Raw genomic sequence first — 24,364 nt, 5'->3', positions numbered from 1 at the left:
TGAGCACTCTAAGCGTTTATTTTATGTGTCCCCAAGCGTTTTTCTTGTGTTTTGTCCAACAATTATTACTTTGTCATCTCAAATTCTCATCATATAATGAATTATCTCTTAATATTATACGTATTTTCTTACATGTGAAGTAAAGGATGGTTGGTATTGACATTGAGTACTTATGGATTCATAATGAATCAATTAAGGGAACATGAAATTTCATTCGACAAATTATTTGCTAAATTTATGTTTTTTATTGTTGACATCCACCATTATTAAGTATATATTTCAAACATCTCAACTATTCATATTGGATACATTGAAAACGCCTTATGGAAGTAGAGAGAGAGAGAGAGAGAGAGAGAGAGAGAGAGAGAGAGAGAGATTGTCTATGATCTCAACAAATGTTGTTTATCACAAGTTGATTGTCAAACATAAGTGGATGGAAGAATGGGTTATAAAGATATGGGGTTTTCATACGCCCATTACCTGGTGGCTGCATGTGATCAAGGCAAGTTGGTGTTCTCGATTGATGCTACAAACTAAGGTATTCATTTGGAGAGTTATGGATGGAGCGTTACCATTGGGGGATGCATTAAAAAAAAGAAACATTGCTAAAGGATTGTGTTTCTTTTGTTCGGTGGAATTGGAACATAGAAGTCATCGATTTATTTCATGCCCAATGGCAACGATGGTTTGGGGGTGTATCAGTTTAGTGTGGATGTCTGTAACTGGAGTAAGCCTATCTTCCTTCGATTGGGTTTTTGCACATATGGAGAACAATGAACCAATGCCTCATTTTCAAACTATTTTTGAGTTCTTGAGGTATTGGGGGCAATGGTTCAATCAGAATATGCAGAATGCCTTCACTTTTGATTCGCAAGTTGGGGTGAGAAACTATGTTGTAAAGTTAAAAGGACGTCTTTTGTGGCAAAAATGGCAGTGCTAGAGAAGTCACGAAATCTCAACCATGAAGAGAGAGAGAGAGAGAGAGAGAGAGAGAGAGAGAGAGAGATTATATTATCGTCTTCGGAGGTCAAATATGAGAATACATGTTACATGCATAGGGCAAGATTTGAACCTTGTACCTCCATGTTAATAATTTGTAGCTTTACCATTATGAGAGAGAGAGAGCTATGCAAGGTCATATATCATCATATTCGCCATTTGAATTGGTCTATAGGGCCGCATTGAGTTTGTTAATAATTTATAGCTTTACCATTATGAGAGAGAGAGAGCTATGCAAGGTCATATATCATCATATTCGCCATTCGAATTGGTATGTAGGGCCGCATTGAGTTTGGAGTCGTAGTAGGCTTTAGATCCCCCGATAGATAGATAGAAGGGTTTTATACTTTGTAGTAAGTTAGTCATGGGTGGTGTTTTTTCTTTCGTAACGAAGGCCATTATTTATTTACTGGAAAAAAAAAGAGACCTTTTGTTCCTTCATCATCTCTTGAAGATTGATTGAAGAAGAGGAGGAGAAGGCAGAAGAAGAAGAAGAAGAAGAAGAAGAAAGGATAGATGATGATGATGATGATGACGACGACGACGACGACAGACTTCATCGTTACCTCCTCACACCTCACATGGCCTCCTCCTTCTCTTTCTTCTTCTTCTGCCCTTTCTTCCTCGTCTTCTCTTCGCAACGCCTACCATCTTCACCTCTGCAGATCGCCATGGCCAGGAACTGGAGCTGGAACTTCCACTCACACTGGACGCAATTATCACCCTCTTTGTACGTTTCTCTACTCCCTATCACTCCCCCTCTCTGTCGTTCCGTTTCTTCATGACAAAGCAACCGGGAAATGTCGTATAACAAACAGATAAAACATCATTAAGGCCAGAAATTTGTCTGTTGGAAACATATATACGCATGTAGGAAATTCATGAATTAAATTTTAAATAGAATCTCTCTGAATGTAATGTGAGAATTTTTTATTCTTGTTTCTTCATAGTTGGCCAGGAAAAATCGTCGAGATATATGAGGAAAGCAATTATACTCATCTAATTGTAAGCTCTGTAAGGAGTGGCTTCTTGTTTCAATGCTTTCCTTCTTCATTAGTAAACACGAAATGTGAGAGATATTATCAGTTTCTCAATACATTATCAAACCGAGAAAAAATGTTGCAAAGAGTATCCACTGTGAGAATGCACAGTTCTTTATTATATGTCTTTTATGGTTTCTTTTCCTTGTATCATGGAATATGTAGCATGTAGAAAAGCTCAATGATCCTAATTCATGAACATGCAGATAACCGAAATCTAATATTCATTGGATGATGTGATAACAATGCAGCATTTATCTTTGTATTGAATAAAATCTATCTTCTGATGATGTGATAACAATGCAGCATTTATCTTTGTATTGAATAAAATCTATCTTCTGATGATTTCAACCATAAACAACAAACTCCCAAAAAAGATGCTATGTTCTAGATTTTCCTTAACATTTTAGTGCATTGCTATTCCTTGATCTTTCGAGGGTAAATTGCTTACAGTTTTTCTTCTTTCACATTTGTGGACAGCTATTTGTGCAATATCAAGTAACGATTTCAAGACAGGAGCAAGCATTGAATTTGATGGATCTCCATGGAAGATACTAGGTGCATCATTGGATTGCTTATGTATATATATCTTGATAATATATTGGTTTCTTGAAGCCTCAATTCCAAATTATGTTAAGGTGTGTAAATGTTCTTCTTCACTCATTGCAGAGTTTCTCCATGTCAAGCCTGGAAAAGGTGCTGCCTTTGTTAGAACAAAATTAAAGAATTACATCACTGGAAATACAATGGAGAAGACATTCCGTGCAGGTGAATCGGTAAGTTTGATTTGAGCATAAACATGTCTACTTGGATTTATCTTGTAAGAGTAATTGCGATGGAATTAATAATCTTTGGTATTCACAATGGAATTGATAATCGTTTATATTCACTATAGCTGGCTTGTAAGGGTACCATTTCTGTAAAACTATCTTTGTGTTTGTCTGCATTCTTTTAACTCAATCATTGACGAGATAAGTATGTTTTCCTCAAAAGCCATAAATAAGAGACATCTCTGGTATCTTGCAGAGAAAAATGCAGTCATATTTCAACTATTGATGAATTGAAACTAATGCTGAAACTTAGTTGATTAATGGTTTCCATCCCTGGGATTACAGGTTGACGAAGCTAGGGTGGAGAAGGATGTGAAGCAATTCACTTATAAAGAAGGCGATCAATATGTTTTTATGGATATGGTATGTATACTTTGCAAACCATATTATAAAAGGGAACTAGCAAAGATAATGTCAAAATATAGAATGTAAAACATGCATATTTCTGAAATTGGGTAATGATGGTATGAAAATTTTGTGTAAGTGCTAAACCTGAAGGAAAATGAGGCTTATGAACCAGAGGAAGGGTGCACTTCGTAGGAAAGAACAGGGAATAGCATGCACTGTGACACTTGGGAAACAGACATTTGAAAGGAAAGAGACCCATACTGAAGGATGTATTTTGCAGGACAGCGCAAAAAAAAAAAATAGAAGCTTGAGAAAAACTAATATCAATTATTGGCTTGATCCTACTAGGCACCCATGCTTATGGTAGTTCTCTTTGGAAAAAGTAGGCACTGTTCTCCAGAAGCATTCTTGTCACCGAATGATCAGCTCCAAACATTATTGACATTAGAGGCTAGATTATTATATGGAACAATCTAATCAAATGTTAAGAAACTGCATGTTAATTTATTGATAGCTGATGGGTTTCAAGGGCATTTTGTGTTATTTTGCTCTGATGAGATTTCACATTTAGCTCCCAAGCGTTTGGATGAAAGTTACTTCTCTATTGCTGAAGGGTGAGGGTGAATAGGAAATGGCAATGATAATGCAAATTTCAGAAAAGAGAGGTCAATTAAATCAATCTAAACTCCCTAAAGTAGAAAACCCAAACCCACAGTAGAATAAGCTTTTAACATAAAGAAGTATCCATTATTGTCTGTGTAACTCTCATTACAATGAGGATGAGGAAATATGAGAAGCCACTAACTTACTGATGCAAGATATGTAGTATAGTTGCGAAGGTGGAAAAACAGACAAATTCAAGCCCCAATGCAGACAACTAAGGAATAATGAGGAAATGATCTACAATGGTATTATTTTAGGAAAAAACCCAAAATACCCACAAGTTTTCTCAATTTCCCCAAATTCCCTGGTCAACTTTGTTCTCAGGGCAATTCTATCTGCTATTCATCCGAATTCATTTGATTATATGTGATAGTTTTTTTTTTTTGCTTGATTTTGTCAACCTATTGTCCTTGGGAGGCTGACCAGCTATTTGGGCAAATAACAAAAAATGAGGGATGTTTGGGGAAATAAAGAAATGCAGTAATTTCAGAGTTTTTTCCTGTTATCTTTCTAGTACTTTTTGACAGAGGTAAGAAAAGGAAGCAAACTTAAAAAGAGAACCAATAATAAATATGAAGCAATGTCATCTTGAAGAGGTCTTCATGGTAGACGTCTATTGTTGGCCATATATTTTATTGAAGAGTAAATCAGAACGTTCATACATATTATAGGTAACATATGAAGAATCAAGGCTGAACGAATCAGATATAGGAGATAAGAATAAGTGGCTCAAGGAGGGAATGGACTGCAATGTTCTAGCATGGAATGGACGGGTAAGTATAAAAAGGGTTGAGGTTTTGTAAGTCAAGTTCTCAGTCACTTCTGTTAGCCCTCTTTATTATAGATAGATAGATAGATAGATATGTTTTACACATCCATCTTGTCACTAATATTTTTCTAGTTAATGGTGGCTTTTTCAGGTAATAGATGTAGAGGTACCGATTAATGTCAAGCTGAAGATAGTTGAGACTGATCCTGGTGTGAAAGGGGACACTGCTCAAGGCTAGTCAAAACTCTTATTTCAACAATATTTAATATTCTCTCTATTATAATATCTAATATTCAAGTTATTCACTTCAATTCTCGTTTGCTTTTTCAGGAGGAGGTTCGAAGCCAGCTACTCTTGAAACAGGAGCTGTGGTTAATGTTCCTTTATTTGTTAATTCCGATGATACAATCATTGTGGACACAAGAACTGGGTCTTACATAAGTCGTGCGTAGGTTAATTTGATATTTGTTTATTCAATGTATTTTTATATATCTGGGAATCTCCACAAATGAGCAACGAACATGACTCCTCTTTTTTGTAGTATGAGTTATTTGAGGATTATACATGTATAATTTTTCTTGCCAAAATTGCAAACCCTTTCAATATCTGACAATGTATAAAAAAAGAAATGCTTAAATGTGGCATCCGCGCAAGGCATTTACAATTCAACATTACACCATGCTCATCATTTTAAAGTTTTTTCATTCTTTCCCTTTATTTATGGTTTTGTATGGATATGTATGTTTTTTTTCGTGCTTCCAAGCTGGACTCTCAGCAATGGACTTCAACATTATGCCATGCTCATCATTTTAAAGTTTTTTCATTCTTTCCCTTTATTTAAGTTTTTTTCATATTTGCAAGTTGGACTCTCGGCAATGGACTTGTCCAAAGATATACCAATATATGAATTTGTAAGTGCACTTGCACACGTGAGAATTGTCTAACCTCTTCTGCAAGTCACTTTTAACATCAGTTCATTAATTCATGTGCATGTAGATATGTTCTCCTAAAATATATACACTGTAATTGACTTGGATGTTTTAGCTTGGAAATAAATAAGTAAACTCCTAAAATATATACACTGTAACTGACTTGGATGTTTTAGCTTTGAAATAAATAAGTAAACTCCTAAAATATATACACTGTAATTGACTTGGATGATTTAGCTTGGAAATATATAAGTAAACTACATACTGTTCATTTTGTCCCATGATCATCTACAGGTAAATCTCATGTGCGCTTAACCATTCTCTAATCAAATATACATCAAATGAGCTACGCCATATTATTAAGAATCTAGTCACAACACATGATTTTGTACTGCTCATCAGTCACTGTTTTCATTTATATACTTCATTCCCTGTCAATAATTCTACAATACCCATACAATTTACTTTTATAAAGTCCCTCAATATTTACACACTGCCTGATACGCGAGATTTGGAGGTTGTGTCTACAAAATGGTTACCAATACTGCGTTGCTAGGATCTCATGTGCCTGCTTATGCTACTTGAATGAGTCCAGATATATTGCTATCCTTCAAACGATGGGACTTCCAACCAATCAGAATGAGCAATTGAAAGTGGTATGATCTTCACTTCTCTTCAAACCTAGTTTTCAAAACTTCATCGTAATATTTATCTACACATCACAACTAACCAAATACCTATCGAAAGACCATTTGAATTGCATGACCTATTAATACCTATACATTTAAGTCAATCATGCATTCCAAGATTTCGTACAGTCAAATATACCCATCTGGGAACTCAGGTGAATCAAAGGGTGAGCTTTATTCAACTGTATGTTTGATCCTAAAGTATATAAAGAAACTAATACCAATGAGAAATCCAGAATATTACATCCACTCAAATGAGGTTATCACAGGCCTATGTAATAAGTATATTGACATCAACATTTTCTATACATCACCCTGCCTCAATAACCCACCTGAAAGTGTGACAGATCATCTGCCATGCCAACCTATAGAGGTCAAGATTATAATATCCTGGGCCATTTTTGATTCAGCACCACAAATGGGCAGGCCACATACAATACAAATCTTGAAGTGAAAAGATACCTTCAGACATATCATGGCTGCATCACAAACTGCAGTCATGCATGTTCAGGATTTATGCTACAGAGTTTTCCCCAAACACAATCCTTTCTAGAGACAGCTGGAAAATACTGAATTTGATCTTTCCGCTAACATAGAATTGATCAAGGGTAAATGTCCCCTAATATGCCCTCTTATACAAAGTTTTGACATTCTCCCTGTCATCTTATGAAAAATGGCTATGTCCCCTGCGCTGATTGATTATGCAGAAAGCCCAAGTTGTAAATTCAAAACTTCTCAATGTTGGAATCAAATTACAAAGGCTTAAATGCTGTGACTAGAATGGCCAGCCAGCCAGCACACCAAAAATTTCAGGGGGCAAATCTACAGATCTCAGCACAAAATTTGCCTGAGAAATAAAGAATTAGAAATCTACAGATCTCAGCACAAAGTTAGTTCTATGGATCAACAGCAAATCTTCGATCAGAATAAGCTCCCTGTTTGACCGCCTCGAGCATCTGCATAAAAATAAATTGATTATCATTCAATTTTGGCATTAAAAATAGGTGAAAGCTATAAATATACACTTTAATTCTTGAAACCCTAAATTATTTTCAAACTTTTTCTTAAACTTGGATTTACCATCCATGAACTCTTCATTCAAGGATATCTATTCTTTGTCCTATTTTATTAGATATTATATCACAGTCGATAGAAATTTTGACAATTGAAAAATGAGATCATAATAGATTATACCATTATCAATAGAATTCTCTCTAATCAGCCAGTGATTTGATGAGATTATATCACGGTTTAAATCTATTACATTCTCTTGTAATAAACAACAATGACTAACAAATCTATTTATAAATTGTACAATCATAGCACTTATCGTTTATTCTCTCTAATTGACTGACAATTTGATGACATGATACCATTGATTATAGCTAGCCACTCTCTCAGTATGATAATCAGTCATAAATATATATTCAACAATGAGGGATGGAAATCTACTTGTTATAAAATCCATTATTTAAGTTTTTAGCTGTGATAATTATTCTTTGATTAAATACTTCTAAGTCCTTCCAATTAGACTAATTTGCAGATTGTATTGATATATCTTTGAGTAAATTATTTGGCAGAAAATGGAGAGAGAGAGAGGGATATAGGGAGAGGAATTACTTTTTATATCTACGATTTTGGAGAATATTTCTATGATTTTCACTTTAAAATATTGATTACAATAGTTTTTGTCATTTAGAGAGATACCCTGACACAAATTAATAAAATAATAAATGAGATGAAAACCTGCTGGGATAGAATGAATTTACACTTTAAACCCTTGCAGACAATATTTGATCCCTTCGAAAAACTAAAACAAAAGCTCTACAAGATGACTCTAGCATTTTCCATCTGTCAAACAATTGTGATTTTCAATTAGAATAAGTCGTGGCGATTATCAAAATATGACATTGTGTTGTGCATTCATGTACAAATAGTTCTTAAAACAAATTATTTGTCATCATTACCTAACTTTTTAATATCCTGCCATTCCCTCCATCCCAAGAACCAATTTGAGGTCGAGATGCAACCCTCAGTGAGATTTGACCTAGTTGGTGTGGTCTTTGCTCATGAGAGTTTAGAGTCAGATAATCTGGCATTAGTCTTCGTTCTGGCCAATCAGAATTTAATCGCCTAGCGAAATCTTCAACCTCCCTGATTTTATAATCATGCACGAAAATAAAAAACAATGCATATAAAAAGGATATTCTATTTGTACCCTTCAGGCAGAGTGTATCACTTCTTCCCTGAAGTTATATTTTTCTTTTCTTGTATGATTGCCACTTTTGTACCTGTCAAGTTTCTCTTTCATGACAGGATCCAAACCATCATCTCCATCAAGCTCATTCTCAAAGGCTAAACTAATATCAGCACCCTGAAGGCCCACCTTTTTGTGAAAACAGGGATAACCAACAGGTTAAGTGTCATCGCACATAGATCTATGTTCTTAAACAGTACAATATAGATAGGACTGACCAATTCAAGCCTACTACTCGAGGCACTTTCAGTTACTTGAACCTTGGGAGGTTCATTCTTCCTACGATGATGACGCTTCTTTTTACACTTTCCACCCTTGCCAGTTTTGCAATCTAGAACAATGGACAACAAATTCTTTATAGAGTCCAGGATATTTTCATTGAAAATTCAATCAAAAAGTTCACATTGGCAGTTTAGACAAATAGTTTACCAGAGGAGGAAATAAGCAATTAAACATGGATTGCAAAGATATTTCATGCAATATGAATATTAAATCAAACAGCTCTATGTTGGCAGTTTAGAAGAATAAATTATATATCATAGGAGGAACCTAGACACATAAAAATCCATGCAAACAATATTTCACATAATATGAAGATTCAATCATAAAGCTTTACATTGTCAGTCTAGAACAGTAAATAAACCATCACTGGAGGAACATAAACAATTAAAAGTTCTATGAAAATTAGGAATTGCAATTAGTAAAATACATTCTGAAATTTGAAGGTATTTTTCCTATACACTATGAAACAGCTTAGAACCACAGTTCATGATCCCAATGAGTTAGCTGTCATTTACACCATTTCATGGTCAGAATTTTTTATGGCACATGGATCCAACTAAGAGACAGGCCAGGTTTCACCATGATGAGGTCAGCATCAGGTCAGCACATTGTCAGATATGATCATAAAGTTATTTTATCTAGCAGTTAACTATGTAGAGTCAGAAGACTGCATTGGATCCCTAACTTCTGGATTTCATATAGTTCTATTCCTTGGCCTCCTATCCTCATACAAGCTGTTACCTGTCTGCATACTTTGTCCATTTAGTCATCGTGATTTGTACATCTCAAGAATTTCTCTAAACCTATCTATCATGATGCCATATTGCCAAAAAATTAAGCCATCCATCTCTTTGAGCATGACATTAACTCAGAAAATTATAACGTGAATAAATATACCTGACTCTCAAGAGTTTATAGGCAATCCCCCAATATAAGACATTTGATTATAGAAGATTCCGACCTTCTCTATTATAAGTAAACAATACCTAACTCTGAAACTGTCGAGTCTAGTTAACATTCGATCCGTTAAATGTAATCCTGACATGATTAGTCATTAACCACCCTATCCTTCTAAATTAACCAGTGAAAACAATAAACACAATGGGCAGCAATATCGTAGTTCCATCTGTTAGTCACCTTTTCCATCACCGTTGATAAAAGACAGCAAGTCCTCCAATGGCCGATCATCCTGTGATGCTCCTTGATCTACGCTCTACAAAAAAAACAAAAAAATTCAGGGCATGTCATAGATTAAATGCCAGAGGTTCTAGGCCAATTCAGTTAACAACATTGTACCTTAAGCTTCTCCTTCTCCTGAAGTTCTTTACGCTTTTTGGCATAAAGTCGATTCAGTAACCTGATTCGCGGATCATCTGTTGTATTCTTCAGGGGCTCAAGTTTCTCTTCCTGCAAATTCATCACTATCGATGAGGCCACATGTTTTTATGAAAGAAATATGTGCCTTCAGAAGATAGCTACCTCAGTCAAATCATCTGGTAAATGGAATGTTTCACGAATTTCCTCAGGTGTTTTTCCTTCTATCATCCTTGCCAGGGCTCTGCTTGTTAAGTCAACCAATGCCTTCATTTCAAGGGTATCAGCTGCAGCAGTTAATTCACAAAGTTTCTTTGTATCAAGCCTTATGAACCTTTCATCAAATAATTTCCTCTCCTACAAGATAGGAAAGAGATAGATTGTGTTACGTTAGCAAATGCATTACAAGAAACAAATAACCACAATCAGATAGAGGCTTCAACCTTGTTAGATCTCCCTGGTTGTTGATGGAATCTGCAATACTCTAAGATAGGTGTCAGAACACTGAGGGTGACCTGTGAAGGTAGAACAACTGGAGTTTTCCTGGATGTTCCACTCCCATTCTGATAGATAGCCCTCCATATGAAGGGGCATAACATGGCTACCTCCTGTTCTACTTCTTCTTGGTGGCCATCGGCACTTTCCAACCATATGAACGATTTGGGAGCTTGCAATAAACTTTCTGGCACCATGCTTTTGGTAGCCATATTATGACTTTCATTCTGCACAAAACATATGAAAGTAAGTTGCACTGGTCGAATTATGTATCCTTTTAACATATGCATAAAAAGCTAACTATGTGTTCCTGGTAGGATAGCTTCGAATGTTTTTATGAAACCGAATGTTAAAATTAATTTTCACCTCATTACTTGTTAAGAGTATTTCAAGGGAAAACTAATTTTCTCAGGAAAATAGAAAGTAGGGATTATTAGAGAGATAAATTGCTTCTCTAAAATAAACTCTTCAACCTAGCCTTCTCTTCAGTTTGTTTTAGGAGTACATTGACAGAAAGAAAAATGTTGTCCATAGATATAAAAGGTAGCACAAGATGAAGATGCACGCAATTGAAGACAGTACATTTGCATCGATCTTCCCTTCTAGTGAGCATGTTTCAGGAAAGTTATCAGAGCAAAGCACCCTTCTAGTGAACACGTTCCAGGAAAGTTATCAGAGGGAAAGCAAAATCATATGTAGTGTAGGCAATCAAAAGTCAGTCAAAAATTTGCATGGAGATTGCGTCCTATTAAGGAGGAGTATTTCAAGGGGAAAATAAATAATAGTCATAGATAAAAGACAACAGAAAATGCCAGTGATCAAGAACAATTACAATCGCATTAACGTTAACCTACGTTTGAAAGTATTCAATGGAAAGCAAAATGATGTCGATATAGGAAAAAGACATCACAAGATGCAAACAGTCAAAAACATATTTCAATATTGTCATCAAAATGCATTACAATCATGGGAGTTAAATTCTTCACTAAAATAAACTATTCTAGGTTGCATTCCACTCATCATTTTCTAGAATTATTTCAAGGTAAAACCAAATTCAGCACATGTAGATCAGTACACAGCAGAGTATAAATAGATCAAAATAGCAATGGATTTTGTATCTAGCTTAAGTTCAAATATCTGCTCAAAATTCAGCACGAGTGTTTCAAAGGAAAGAAAACAGCGAGCATATAGATAATGACACCGCACAGGTATGCAAAAATTCATAAAATCAGGACATTCCATTATCAAGTTTTCCTTCTCTGAGTGTTTGAAAGCAAAGAAAGAGTAGCAAAGTGTAGGAAAGAGTCTAGTTTTAAAGTAATTTGGCATCAGGATTTTAAAGGTAAAGAGAAAGTTTTCTCGTGACAAGGAAACATATAGTACAGAAATGATCAAGAAAACAGTAAATTGTTGCATCAAAAAGAAGAGCAACCCTGCTCATAGAAGATGGATCGCTTTATAAAATAAACTCGTAGATCTTCTCCTCGGCAGTTTCCAGGGTTATTTGAAGGGGGGGACGACGGCGTGCAGAGACATAGAAAAATCACAGGGGGGGAAGAGAACAAGAAAACATCTTCTTCTTTTTTTGCAATGACAACCCGTTGCAAACCTGGTGCTTGTCAGCAGCCATGGGAATCGAAGATGAAGAAAAGCGAGCTGTTGCAGAATCCAGAGCTCGGACGTGGAGATGATTATGAGAATCGACAAAAGGTGGAGGGCTAGCGGATTCGAAACGGATCAAGGGATACGACGATATCTCTGGCTGCTCTCTGAAGAAGGCAGGAAAGAAAACAGGTTTAAAGGTGGAGGTGGAGGTGGAGGTGCTGGTGATGGCGATGGCGATGGCGATGGTGATGGTGATGGTTATGGTTATGGTGATGGTGATGGTGATGGTGATGGTGATGGTGATGGTGATGGTGATGGTGATGGTGATGGTGGAGCGACGAGAGGAATGCAGATGAAGGAGCAGAAGCCAGACGAAGAAAAACAGAAGACGAAGACGAAGAGGGCGAGAGGCGCCTGCGGTCTGATGTGTGTGCGTCCACGATAAGATTTTTTTGAGGTCCTAACCCAAACCCGAACCTTAATCTCTTGGAGCCCTTTTAATTTCTATATATTAATTAAAGGAGGAAGTTTTTGGTGATTTTTTAATTTAATATCCCTTCACTTAAATGTCATTAGATATGTTTAAGTCCCCCTAATGTATTGTGTTAAGCATTAATCCATGTGACCATGTGGTTCAAAGAGAGCCATTATAGTAACCTTTTGGGAACGTGTTAGTGCCCAAGTCTTACGGACAGATGTTGGGATTCCGAGATCAAGTGTTGGAATGATCTCGCACGACAACCTCACGATGATTCGTGCAAATAATTCCACAAGTAATTCATGAACTCAATAACCCATTGAAAGTTGCCACATTCCTCTTCTCCCTTCTATGTGTATCTATACATATATGCACATATGCCATGCATGCATGTATCATTGCTCAAAAATCTTAAAACAAGCATTTTTAAATAGACTAAGCGTCCAAATGTTTTAATTATGTGTAACCTATTGTAGACATTATCCCAAGAAAGAATTACAAATGGCTTGTGATAGTGTCGCTTTCAAATGTAGAACAATTTTAAGAGATCTTGAATTATTGATGAAGCAAAACTATTATAATGGCATTGTAGCCCTAGTTTGTTGACATTTTATTGTGTGTAGGTTTTAATAACATTCGTAATGAGGAATTGAGCTTTTAAAAGATTTATTCAAATTAATAGTGTGTGTTATCTAGTTGCATTTTTATAAGCAACCAAATCATTGTGATGGAATTCTAAACTTTTTGTTTAAAAATGTGAATCCACATGTTGTAATAGAATGAGCAAGTTTGTAAGTTCAAAATTAAGTGAATACAAATAAATGTATTCAAAGAGTGTTGCAATAATTGAGCTTCAGTGCTTCTTAAATAATTTTGGCTAGTTGGGCTAGTTAAATTCCGCGTGAATAATAATTTCTAATCAATGGAGAACATCAAGGGAGATGTTGTGATGCATGGGGCATAAGTCTTTCTCTAGATTGAAGTTCTACCTCAACATCCTATCCTATCATGCTATTAGAAATAGGTGCTCCACCCATAGAGATATTAGCCATGCAAAAAGTATCAAATACATCAAAAAAGTCAAGAATGTGCACTATCATAGATTGCCCAAACAAGATCGAAAAGCGGGATGCAAAGTACAAATAATTAATAAGAGCAAAATCCCCTCATCTTGTTGGATGCTTGACATTATGAAATGATTTAAGAGATGAGGAGTAAACTATTGGTTGGACTCTTGACTCTTGAGCTCTCATGTGATGCTATGAAGTGCGTGATTATTGAGGACAAAGTATTAGAAGCATTAAGTATGGAGTGGCAAAATGCTAAAATGTCAAAATTAGAATATTGCATTGCAAACGTTAACCCCCAAAATTGGCCCCGATACAAGGAAAAAATGCCAAAGTGTATCCAATTGCATCTCAATGCCCCACAAAGCATTGGCTCTCAACGAACCACTTATTCGAAGTTGCTCACACTAGTTAGGTGTTGAGGTAGCATCACCACCTGATCATGCAAATATGAAGATATGCAATGAAAACCTGGAGGAGGACGAATATCACTTGCTTATTACATGCTCAAATTTGTATAAGGTAAATTTGTGGAAAATATGATGACTTATTAAATGACCATGATAACGTGAATGTCATACTCAAATCTCCATTGACAAGGGTGAGCACATATGTGTGAGCATTAGTTTCAAATCGAGTGTTCTTACTACAAAGTAATAAAGCCCCTCCTCAGGAAGGAGCCACGTACAAGACAATATGTTAATTTGGTTCCATAGGTCACATTGGTCTTAATGATTGATTGATTGATAGTAGCTAAACAATGATCAATGTCTCTTCCTACTTGCGAGAAGACAATAGATGGCCTCATATGTGGACTCGATGAGGAGACATGACTTTGACTATGATTAGGACATGCACTTGGTTGTTTGCACATTGTTGGAGTTGTTCATGAGATGATCGTGGCTTGAAGCTTTTAGGGCAAGCCATTCCCAAGCTCTCGAGGAAAGTGGTCATAAAAATAGAAAGGGAAGAGATACATGCGAAAGTAAAGAAGGGATCAATGTCATCTCAAGAGCACTAAACCAATAGGTTAGGTTATCCAATCACTATGGACATTGGTTAGTTAATTTTCTTAAGTTCTTGTTTTCTTTATACATTCACTGAATTATCATTATTTCTCTAATCTCCTTTGAACCTTCCAGTAAGTATGATACGTACTTGACAATATTTGAGGATCTCAATGCTTCTCGGGGGAATATAATTAATTGTTTGTTAGAGCACAAAACTTGAGGTACCACCCCTAACATTTACGACTCCACCTACGAGTCGATGCTAGTGACAAAGTCACGATAGAGATCCCACACCATCACAAAAGAGAGGCCATGCCATGATAGATTGTAAAGTCATTGAAAACTTACTTGGAGTCACCATAAATATAAATTGCGCATGATAGGCAATCAAGCATAGAAAGATATCTCATGATGCACTTATATAAAAAATAGGTCGAGAAAATGTTGGAAGGGAAAGCACCATATGAATATGTTTCAATTCAAACCTATGCCATAGAAAAGGACATAAAATAACAAAAAAAGGTGGTTGATCATAGGGGAACATTATTATTGGAGATCATGTGGCACAACTATGAGAGATTTAGGTTGAATTCTCTCAACATTCATGCAATGCTTAGGTCTCACAAAAGTCAATTGCAAATCGTCGTTGTGTCGACTCTTCACCCAAGAAACATATGTTTCACATTGGGGAGCATGTGTGGCTATTGGAATATAATGCGAATATTGCTTAGATCATGAGGGATATTTGTGCATATAAACGATAGTGGATAATTGGAGAAGACGACGGGATAACTAGAGAAGACAACTTAGCACAACCAAAAAGTTTCTACCTAGAAGTTTAAGTCACTTTTGACATGGATGGATATGGTATACAAAAGATATTAAAGATGCAGGAACCTACCATATCAACCATTTTTCCTGCCAACGAGAGCGAGGGTAGGGGCAGTCGTAAATGAATAACAATTATTCTGATCATAAAGAACGAGGACCTGTTTCATACTATTATTATTATTATTGTTGGAACTTAGTACATATGGAATGGAACGAGGACCTGTTTCCTACCTCATAATTGCCGTCTTAGATTATTATTATAGATAGAAATCACAATGTTCATCGCTTACCTATAAAAAACAAAGGAAATACATATCTCGGGCATCTCCATCCCCCCTCCCTCCTCCTTTCCCTCGCAAAATCATCGTCGATTCCCTCGCAGCGCATTCACAGGTACGCTCCCTTCTCCTTCGATCCCTGTGCACAGAGACTTTGCTTGCTTCAAATTAACTACTTCCTCTCTTCGCGTTTCTGTGTCTTTTCGACGCAAGTGATCGGAAGCTTCCTTCTGCTTGGTTTCTTTTATTTTTCTCGTAATTTTAAAGGAAAGATAGAACTTTTCTCTCTCTGATATCAGAGTCTCCACCTTTTTCTCAGGTCGGTTAAACAAATTCCGAGTGAGTTTATTTTCATAGATCTGAAGCATTTTTGTCTTAGAGTTTAGAGATCTGCAACAGACAGTAAGATCTGGAAGATTAGATTTATTAGTTATTTCCGAAATTTTTACATACAAGCTTCAATTCAAGTCTCTACAAGATAGCCTAATTTCCAATCTTGAACGAATTGTTTTTCATGTGTATACTTTTGGCGTCGATCATCAGAAATACTAATCTCCAAGCTATAGGTTGGCCTTCATCAACAGAAATACTTATTTCCAAGATCGAACAAAATTTTCTACGCACATATATTTAGCTTGATATCTATAGAAGGTTTTTCCATTTCGTTTCATGTATTAAACCACTCATGCCTTAGCTGATTTTCACGGTTCGTCATAAATCCTTGAGAGGATAACTTTAAAGCTTCAAATGGATGTGATGCTTTTAAAGTCCCGAATTCCTTTACATGACAGTATCGAAGCCACATCGTGAAGATGATATTGTGGCATTCTATTATGATGAATGGAAACATTTCAGAATAGTTTTTCATCTTCTAGTAAATAGTTCTATATATGTATACAAAACTTCCAATGCATATTATGATGTTGTTAGGAAGAAATGCTGTTCCTGTTAGCTGTTTTTTCAGTTATGTTCAAGGACCAAAATGCTCTTGGTATTCAATTTTATCATTGTTCTTGCTCAGCTACTTTTAAAAAAAGGATTTGAGGTTATAACTTTTGAAGCTTGCAAGTAGCATTGAGTTGATTGGATATGAAATTTTATTATTGTTCTTGATTAGGTGCTATTAGAAAAAGGACTAGAGATGAAACTTTTGAAGCTTTCAAATGACAATTTGAGTTGATTGGCTGATATTATGCTTTGACTTCCTGAAATTCCTCTTATATGCTGAAATAAAAGATACAATGCCAAGAGCATGTTGCTGAATGTTGTTCTGCTGATTCACTAATTTCAAAACGCATTCCAGGGTATTACTAGCTTCATCTTGGATGTCATCCACACGCAATTATCAGGTGGTTAACAGGCGACCAAACTTTGCCTCAGCTTCAAATGAACCAAGCAGCTCAAGGTAAGAAAAGCTTCACCTCATTGTCAAATATGTTTGAGGAAAGTACAATGAAACAATATATTGATGAAGTTGAGGTGAGAGAGAGGATATGGAAATAATCAGAAGTAGAATTCAGCACTGCTATTTACTTTTTGAGAGTTTAGTGGTGGAAGAAAGGGAGGTATAATCCTCAATATGTTTCCCCAGCTGATCATTAGTGAAAAATGAAACTCAGATACATGAATACAAACACATAAAACTGGGGAAGTATTAATGCTAAGATAGCAATGTATTGTCCCTGAGTTGAATGCCTAAAAATGCAAATGGGAAAATCTTGCCTCCAAGGAGACCAAAATATTAGAACAAATTTGAATTGTGCAGAGACAATGTGTTTCCTTGGATACCTTATGGACTAGTGTATCTCTCAGAGGTATGTTTTCCAACACAACTTATAATGCAGATGCTGACAAAAGGTTAGCATCATGAAAGACAATACACTTTTACATGATCCAGAGGCTTGCTATACATGAAATCTGGTCATAGTTGGTTTCCTTGGATATCTTAGCAATTAGTATATCTCTCAGAGGTATGTTTTCCAACACATTCAATGATTCAAAATCTGACCAAAGGTTACCACAGTGAAAGGCAATAGACGTTTACATGATTCAGAGGCTTGATATACCTGGAACCTGGAGTGATCTTAGAGAACACAAGTGGTTCTAACCACTGTTTCCCTTGATAATATTTACCTCTTAATGTTGGCTTTGAAAAGAGGTGTGCCAGAAATCGATAGGGCACAATACCCAACCTTTGTCGCCATCAGTAGGAAGTATGTCTGCTCGAGTAATTTGAGGCCCCTTGAGTTCTACTGCTTTGAACGAGCATTTTTTTGTCTGTTGCATTGGTGTAGTATTTATGCGTCAAAGTCCTCACCTTGCTGCCCCTAATTTAGCAAGATACCCATTATTTCTTCATGGAATATTCGTATTGTGCTTGTATTTCAAGTAGAACTTTCCTTTTTATTATCTAGTGTGCTTTGAAGAATATTATACATATTGTTCTTCAGAACATATAGATGCTGTTGAGAGTGCCAGATGTATTAAAATCACTGTACAAAGTTGCAGTTTTAGAAATAACTTTTGGTTTCGATATTACTGGGTAATGTTATTCTACACTCCCTTGTCTGTTTTGGTGAGATTGAGGTGATATACTAATTAGTAGCGAGTGTAAGGTCATTGCAAGGTATGTCATTGATGCACCGCTAATCTGCATGCAGTTTTGTATTCATGCTAACGTCTTTTGGCTCATTGGTTAAAACCACTTCTTGCATGAGAAGAAGATAGTTTTTGACACGTAGCTATGTAAAGAAGGTGATCTTAGCTCAATAACTCTAGGAGTTAGGTGGCAACATTGCAATATCAAGTGATGGAGCAGCAATTTGGATGGTAACAATAGCTGAATCAAGTTGAAAGGAAGGTAGTGAATGAATACTAAATGGTAAAGTTACTTTTGAGCTGGAAAGGGAGATAGTCCTCATAAAGTGAGAGAAAAGTGTGGTCACTTATTTTATAGTGAGAGAAAAGTTACCACAAATGCAACATTTGAATATAATCTATGGTCGAAGTGAACCTTTCCCATAGCCCATATTACATCAGTATATCTACGTAATGTCTTAATTAATGTAATGATATCATCAGTGATCGAAATAATTAAATGAGTGGCTTTCTTAATTGGTGATAATGTGAGCGTGTTGATTCAACTCATGTTACCGAGTGCCGTTTTAACCACACTGTGAGATATATTCATGCTAGCTTAAAAGAATCAGATTTAGAGAGCCATGCTATCTGTCATCAACTAGTCTAAACAAGTAGAAATTGTTCAGAGCTTAGAAAAATCTAATCAGGAGTTTTACTAGCTGTAGTCTTCCATGAAAATGTTTCCCTTGGATAATGCTTAAGGCAATATGCCATCCTCATTCTTTGCTAAAGCCTGAAACCTATAATCTAAATGCTCATCTTATAAGATATTTGTATGTGATGGAACCTGGAGCAGTATAATCTATTTTGTGTACAAGATATGAAGCTCAAACTCAAATTGTGATAGGATGGATTGAGCATATCCTCTAGAGGTTGTGCTATATGAAAAAACACATCTTTTGTAATTTGTCGCCGAATGGATTGTATCATTCAGATTCATGATGGTTTCCATAGATCCAAGGGATTTTTAGCTATGTTGAATCTAGGTGCATCCTCTTTATGACATATGCTGATGTGATGGATTATAACATCTAAAATCATCATTATCTTTTAAAATTTTTCACATAATGGATTATGTCATTCATATTCATGATTTTTTATCCTTGATCCTTGGTTATGATGATTTATATCCTCTTTACCTGTGGCAATAGTTGTTGATTCTTATTAGTCTTCATGATTAGAGTGAATATTATGGTAGATTCATCGCCTGCATCTCTTGGCACTATGCAAGATTGGAAATCACAAATTAAGCGTCCTCCAGTTGATACTCGATATAGGACAGAGGTATGCCTTTGTCATATACATTCATGTACCTCCACACTGCTGATTTAATTCTAAACATTAAGATTGCTCTTTTGTTTATTGATAGGATGTAACTGCTACAAAAGGAAATGAGTTTGAAGATTATTTTCTGAAGAAGGAGTTGCTAATGGGTATATTTGAGAAAGGTTTTGAGAAGCCATCACCAATTCAGGAAGAAAGTATACCGATTGCATTGACAGGAAGTGATATTTTAGCAAGGGCCAAGAATGGGACTGGGAAAACAGCAGCATTTTGTATCCCTGTCATTGAAAAGGTGGATCCTAACAAAAATTTTATTCAAGGTTTGTGTTTGTGATTATTTTTGTTTTAATCTTACATTTTTCCTATGGATAGCTGAGTCTATCTATTTGTGATGCTTTAATTGCGTGTTTTAATGAGGAAGTTCACAATTTTTTTATAGCTCTTATACTGGTTCCAACAAGGGAGTTGGCTTTACAGACTGCACAAGTCTGCAAAGAGCTTGCCAAGTATTTGAAAATAGAGATCATGTCTACAACTGGCGGCACTAGTTTGAAGGATGATATTATGAGATTGTATGAGCCAGTACATATTCTTGTTGGTACTACAGGAAGGGTTTTGGATTTGGCCAACAAGGGTGTTTGTAATCTAAGTGGATGTGGAATGCTGGTTATGGATGAGGTATCCATGCTTTTAAAGGCTTTTGTAGTAGCCTGTGATAGATTATTTTGCAACTGACATGTTCGCTTCTTCTGTTTTGGTTGTGCTACTTGACAGGCTGACAAACTTCTGTCACCAGAGTCTCTTCCTTCTATTATTCAAGCGTTATCATATTTACCCCAGAATAGACAGATTTTACTTTTCTCTGCAACATTCCCTGTGACGATAAAATCTTTCAAGGACAGGTTTCTCAATAAGACTTATGTAATTAACTTGATGGATGAGCTGACCCTAAAGGGTATAACCCAGTACTATGCATTTGTTGAAGAGAAGCAAAAAGTCCATTGCCTAAATACACTGTTTTCAAAAGTAAGCCTGTATGATCAGATGGTGTAGCATTTTCTTACTAATAAAAATAGTTGCATTCTGATCAATAGCTGTGTTTTCAGCTGCAAATCAACCAATCAATAATATTCTGCAATTCGGTAAATCGGGTGGAGCTCCTTGCAAAGAAAATAACTGAATTAGGATACTCCTGCTTCTACATTCATGCCAAGATGGTGCAATCACATAGAAACAAAGTATTCCATGATTTCAGAAATGGTGCTTGCAGAAACCTTGTCTGCTCAGGTAGTTATTATTATAACACTGCCTCCTTGCAACATTGATAACCCCGGCCTACTTCTGAGGGAATAAAAAACACTTGAATTAACTTGTTTTCTTTTTTGAGTTGTATTTTCCAGATGTATTTACAAGAGGCATTGATGTTCAAGCCGTTAATGTTGTCATCAATTTTGATTTTCCAAAAACTTCTGAAACCTACTTGCATAGGGTAAGTTTTAACCTTCCTATTTTTAGTGATCGGATTATAGATTCGTTTCCTATTGCTGTATTAAGTTTCATATATTGATGCAGGTAGGGCGGTCTGGAAGATTTGGGCACCTTGGATTAGCTGTAAACCTCATAAAATACGAAGATAGATTTCAGTTGTAAGTTCCTATCCTTCGTTATATTTGTTGAATTCTGTTTGAGCTACAGTGTCTTTGAAAGCATCTTCACAGACCAGGAAGGTTTGTAATCATATACCTCTGTAAGTAAAACAAAAGCTATAGTTGTATTTTCGATTCCATATAATGTTCTCCTCAAATATACGCTATGCAGAAAAGGCCATTCAAGGGTCTTATGCCATGTATACCTATGTGTCTCTTCAAACTGAATTTTTGAGGAGGTTCTCTTTTCCTGTCTGGTGCACCTTGTCATGCAATCCTTCCATGTTGTACATAGTCTACTGATTAGACTTTGCATAAATGATTCCTGAGCCCTTATGGGCCTCTCAATCACGTTTCCTGTCTGGTGCACCTTGCCATGCAATCCTTCCATGTTGTACATAGTCTACTGATTAGACTTTGCATAAAAGATTCCTGAGCCCTTATGGGCCTCTCAAGCACGTTTCATGTCTGGTGCACCATGTCATGCAATCCTTCCATGTTGTACATAGTCTACTGATTAGACTTTGCATAAAAGATTCCTGAACCCTTATGGGCCTCTCAAGCACGTTTCCTGTCTGATGCACCTTGCTTGTCATACAATCCTTCCATGTTGTACATAGTCTACTGATTAGACTTTGCATAAAAGATATCTGAGCCCTTATGGGCCTCTCAAACACGTTCAATGTGAAAGCAAATTGTGCATGACAATTCAATTTCCAGTATGCATCTCCAGTCTTCTGGTGAAAAATAGACAGCACCACCTAGTTGTGAACAATATGGATACCAGTCTAATCTTATCCATATCTTCAATGAGACAATAAATGGTGTGTGCTACACTAAATGTCGCATTTTCTAGAATATTTTCTGATTGGAAAGTGTGGAGTTTGTTTGGGACCCATCGCCAGTCTGAGGGTACTTGTTTTCCTTCTCAAAGGAACATTTTATTTCAAAGACACTGTGACATGCTATCCTCATACAGATTTCTTCCAACAAAATTGCCTTTTAGACATTTCACTATTATCTCCATAACAAATTGGTGCATAAGAAAGTGTTTGCGCTCACGTATTCTTGGTGGAGCTGTTTACTCAGGGCCTCTTTTCTCCAAATATAGTTTGTTTCACTGTATGAGGTTTGAGATGCTTCATATAACACATCTCAGATTGATTGCTCAGAGTTAACAAAGACGCTTTCTCCAAACTTGAGATTTACTATTTTTGTCTCATTTTAGGTGACCTCTGTACAGTGGCATTATTATCGTCCACATCCTTCACTACCATCTCCGTGCATCTCAGTAAAGAATCCTTTGTAGATACACTACTGTTGTACATGCTTGTAGCCCTTTTGTACTTGCCATAGGCTCTTGACATATGCAGACATTGTGCCACATATGGTTTCAGTAATATAGAGAGGGAGGGCAGAAGATAGGAACAAGTATTAATGTCCTACAAGATGCATTGAGGTATTGCGACTGATAATATAATGTCATTCAAATGAGAAGAGTTAAAGAAATGATACTGAAAAGGAAGCATTGAAAGCCTTCATCAAGAGTCTTTAGACTGTTATCGGAAATTTTTATTGATGTGATAGCACAAATCATAAAAATTTAAACGGGCAGCTACATTCTTACCCTGTTCCCTCAAAGTTGGAATGTTAATGTGTTCTCATAGTCAAATTGAATGATCCAATTATGTGGTTATCTATTCTCAACCATGTTGTTTTGTCGTGCAGCTACAAAATTGAACAAGAGTTGGGTACAGAGATCAAACCCATACCAGCAGAAATAGATCAGGGCCTATACTGTAAATAATCGCACAGTAAAATTTGCAGATGCTGAATGGTTTTTCATCACTTAACATTCTTTTGTCTGAAGTTGTTGAAGACTGTGATAAGATTGTATTTTGGAGACAATGCCTGCTAGATTGTGGCATCATTTTGTATCATAGATGCTGCTATATTTCAGGTTACATTAGTTTGTTAAAGCAGATGCAGCATGCGAGTGCGTATTTGAGTTCCTTCATTTACGTGTACAGGTAAAGAGAGTTTTTCTCATTTGTTAATTTAGATGATTTTATCGTTGGAAGTTGATTTATACTTTGTTTTCTTTATCAGCTCCAGAAAATTACAGAACGCTTTGTTCCCCACGTTGGAGAATTTCATAAAGACAGTAGTAAAATTGTGACTAAATAGTAGTCTTTTTAAGAGGAGTCACAACAGTCTATACAATTTTTTTTTCCGAACAATTTGGTCATCTCAGGAACTTTTAAGACTAAAAAATTGAAGCAGCAGGAAAAAAACAAAGAAGGAGAAGAAAAGAAAACTTGTTTGACTGGAAGTCCACATCATAAAGAAGGAATTACTCTATTATGATTAGAGTTTTCTGGTTTGTTCTACAAAACCTTGGCTCCAATCAAAACTCAACTGAAAAGTTTTCAGAGAAGAATCATCACTTACAAATTTGGAGAGGTAGATTATCGGATTAATCAATGCATTCCTATGCCTAGTTCAAGGTCTCCTACCGTTCCATTATGATAAAATAATGGAAAAATAAGTAAACTATGCAAATAGGGATTAGAATGTTATGCTTAATTATTTTCAAATCTATCTGCATGCTTTGTCATTCTTAAGCACATAAATAAAAGTATAATCACTTGAAAATTAGTGGCAATTAACAGGATCAAAAGTGACAAATTACTTTTTACAATAAAGCTTTATAATTATCCAACTAGAAACATGCTTGTTGATTAAACAAGAATAAATAATTAAATAATCTAATTAACAGTCTTCGTAATCTAATATTTATAATCTCAAATATATATTTTTGAAGGTTTAACTTTTGAAGCGAAAAATGATTAGGAGCCACAACTTTGACAAGTATTCTTAGGTCAGTATGAAAAACTAATTAACGTACCT

At 35.9% G+C, this 24,364-nt stretch overlaps 3 protein-coding genes across 4 annotated transcripts; 2 read left to right on the top strand and 1 right to left on the bottom strand.

Annotated features, from left to right (window-relative positions):
- The first annotated feature begins 1,509 nt into the window (after positions 1–1,509).
- LOC147859721 (elongation factor P (EF-P) family protein) lies at positions 1,510–5,254 on the top strand. The gene is made up of 7 exons (XM_087324067.1): positions 1,510–1,729; positions 2,520–2,597; positions 2,709–2,815; positions 3,155–3,232; positions 4,552–4,653; positions 4,801–4,882; positions 4,980–5,254. The coding sequence occupies exons 1-7, from the start codon at positions 1,516–1,518 to the stop codon at positions 5,099–5,101; spliced, it is 783 nt and encodes a 260-aa protein (XP_087180193.1). The 5' UTR covers positions 1,510–1,515; the 3' UTR covers positions 5,102–5,254.
- A 1,580-nt stretch (positions 5,255–6,834) lies between these two features.
- Positions 6,835–12,598, bottom strand: LOC147859720 (SKP1-like protein 20). 2 transcript variants are annotated; one of them, XM_087324425.1, is made up of 10 exons: positions 12,225–12,598; positions 10,564–10,842; positions 10,286–10,477; positions 10,103–10,213; positions 9,944–10,019; positions 8,743–8,855; positions 8,559–8,653; positions 8,235–8,421; positions 8,014–8,118; positions 6,835–7,223 (listed from the first exon to the last, which is right to left on the bottom strand). In XM_087324425.1, exons 1-8 carry the CDS (start codon positions 12,243–12,245, stop codon positions 8,235–8,237), a joined length of 1,074 nt encoding a protein of 357 aa, XP_087180551.1. In that variant the 5' UTR covers positions 12,246–12,598; the 3' UTR covers positions 6,835–7,223; positions 8,014–8,118. The 2 variants fall into 2 exon arrangements, with proteins under 2 accessions (XP_087180551.1, XP_087180552.1); XM_087324426.1 differs by having other exon boundaries at positions 8,559–8,641.
- Positions 12,599–15,857: 3,259 nt separating this feature from the next.
- On the top strand, positions 15,858–23,950 carry LOC147859719 (DEAD-box ATP-dependent RNA helicase 8-like). The gene is made up of 11 exons (XM_087324414.1): positions 15,858–15,999; positions 17,188–17,289; positions 19,706–19,808; positions 19,894–20,128; positions 20,248–20,486; positions 20,583–20,834; positions 20,915–21,095; positions 21,209–21,297; positions 21,381–21,454; positions 23,183–23,484; positions 23,564–23,950. Exons 2-10 carry the CDS (start codon positions 17,210–17,212, stop codon positions 23,259–23,261), a joined length of 1,332 nt encoding a protein of 443 aa, XP_087180540.1. The 5' UTR covers positions 15,858–15,999; positions 17,188–17,209; the 3' UTR covers positions 23,262–23,484; positions 23,564–23,950.
- Positions 23,951–24,364: the final 414 nt, after the last annotated feature.

Source organism: Azolla caroliniana, unplaced genomic scaffold (assembly GCF_043228905.1).
Source record: "Azolla caroliniana isolate FFs.n. ecotype wild unplaced genomic scaffold, voAzoCaro1.0.p SCAF_9, whole genome shotgun sequence".
In the NCBI taxonomy this organism is placed as follows: Eukaryota; Viridiplantae; Streptophyta; class Polypodiopsida; order Salviniales; family Salviniaceae; genus Azolla; species Azolla caroliniana.
The sequence above is the reverse complement of the archived record's forward strand: the minus strand, read 5'-3'. Positions and strand labels throughout refer to the sequence as shown.

Bases quoted from the DNA above. Each gene is read 5' to 3' on its own strand.
- LOC147859720 (XM_087324425.1), bottom strand. From the start codon at position 12,245: ATGGCTGCTGACAAGCACCAG. The intron at 10,843-12,224 runs GTTTGCAACGGG...TGTTTTGTGCAG, and splicing joins TGGCTGCTGACAAGCACCAG to AATGAAAGTCATAATATGGC. The intron at 10,020-10,102 runs GTACAATGTTGT...TTTTTTTTGTAG, and splicing joins AGGAGAAGGAGAAGCTTAAG to AGCGTAGATCAAGGAGCATC.
- LOC147859721 (XM_087324067.1), top strand. From the start codon at position 1,516: ATGATGATGATGATGATGACGACGACGACGACGACAGACTTCATCGTT. The intron at 4,654-4,800 runs GTAAGTATAAAA...TGGCTTTTTCAG, and splicing joins TTCTAGCATGGAATGGACGG to GTAATAGATGTAGAGGTACC. The intron at 4,883-4,979 runs GCTAGTCAAAAC...TTGCTTTTTCAG, and splicing joins GAAAGGGGACACTGCTCAAG to GAGGAGGTTCGAAGCCAGCT.
- LOC147859719 (XM_087324414.1), top strand. From the start codon at position 17,210: ATGTCATCCACACGCAATTATCAGGTGGTTAACAGGCGACCAAACTTT. The intron at 20,835-20,914 runs GTAAGCCTGTAT...CTGTGTTTTCAG, and splicing joins TAAATACACTGTTTTCAAAA to CTGCAAATCAACCAATCAAT. The intron at 21,298-21,380 runs GTAAGTTTTAAC...ATATTGATGCAG, and splicing joins CTGAAACCTACTTGCATAGG to GTAGGGCGGTCTGGAAGATT.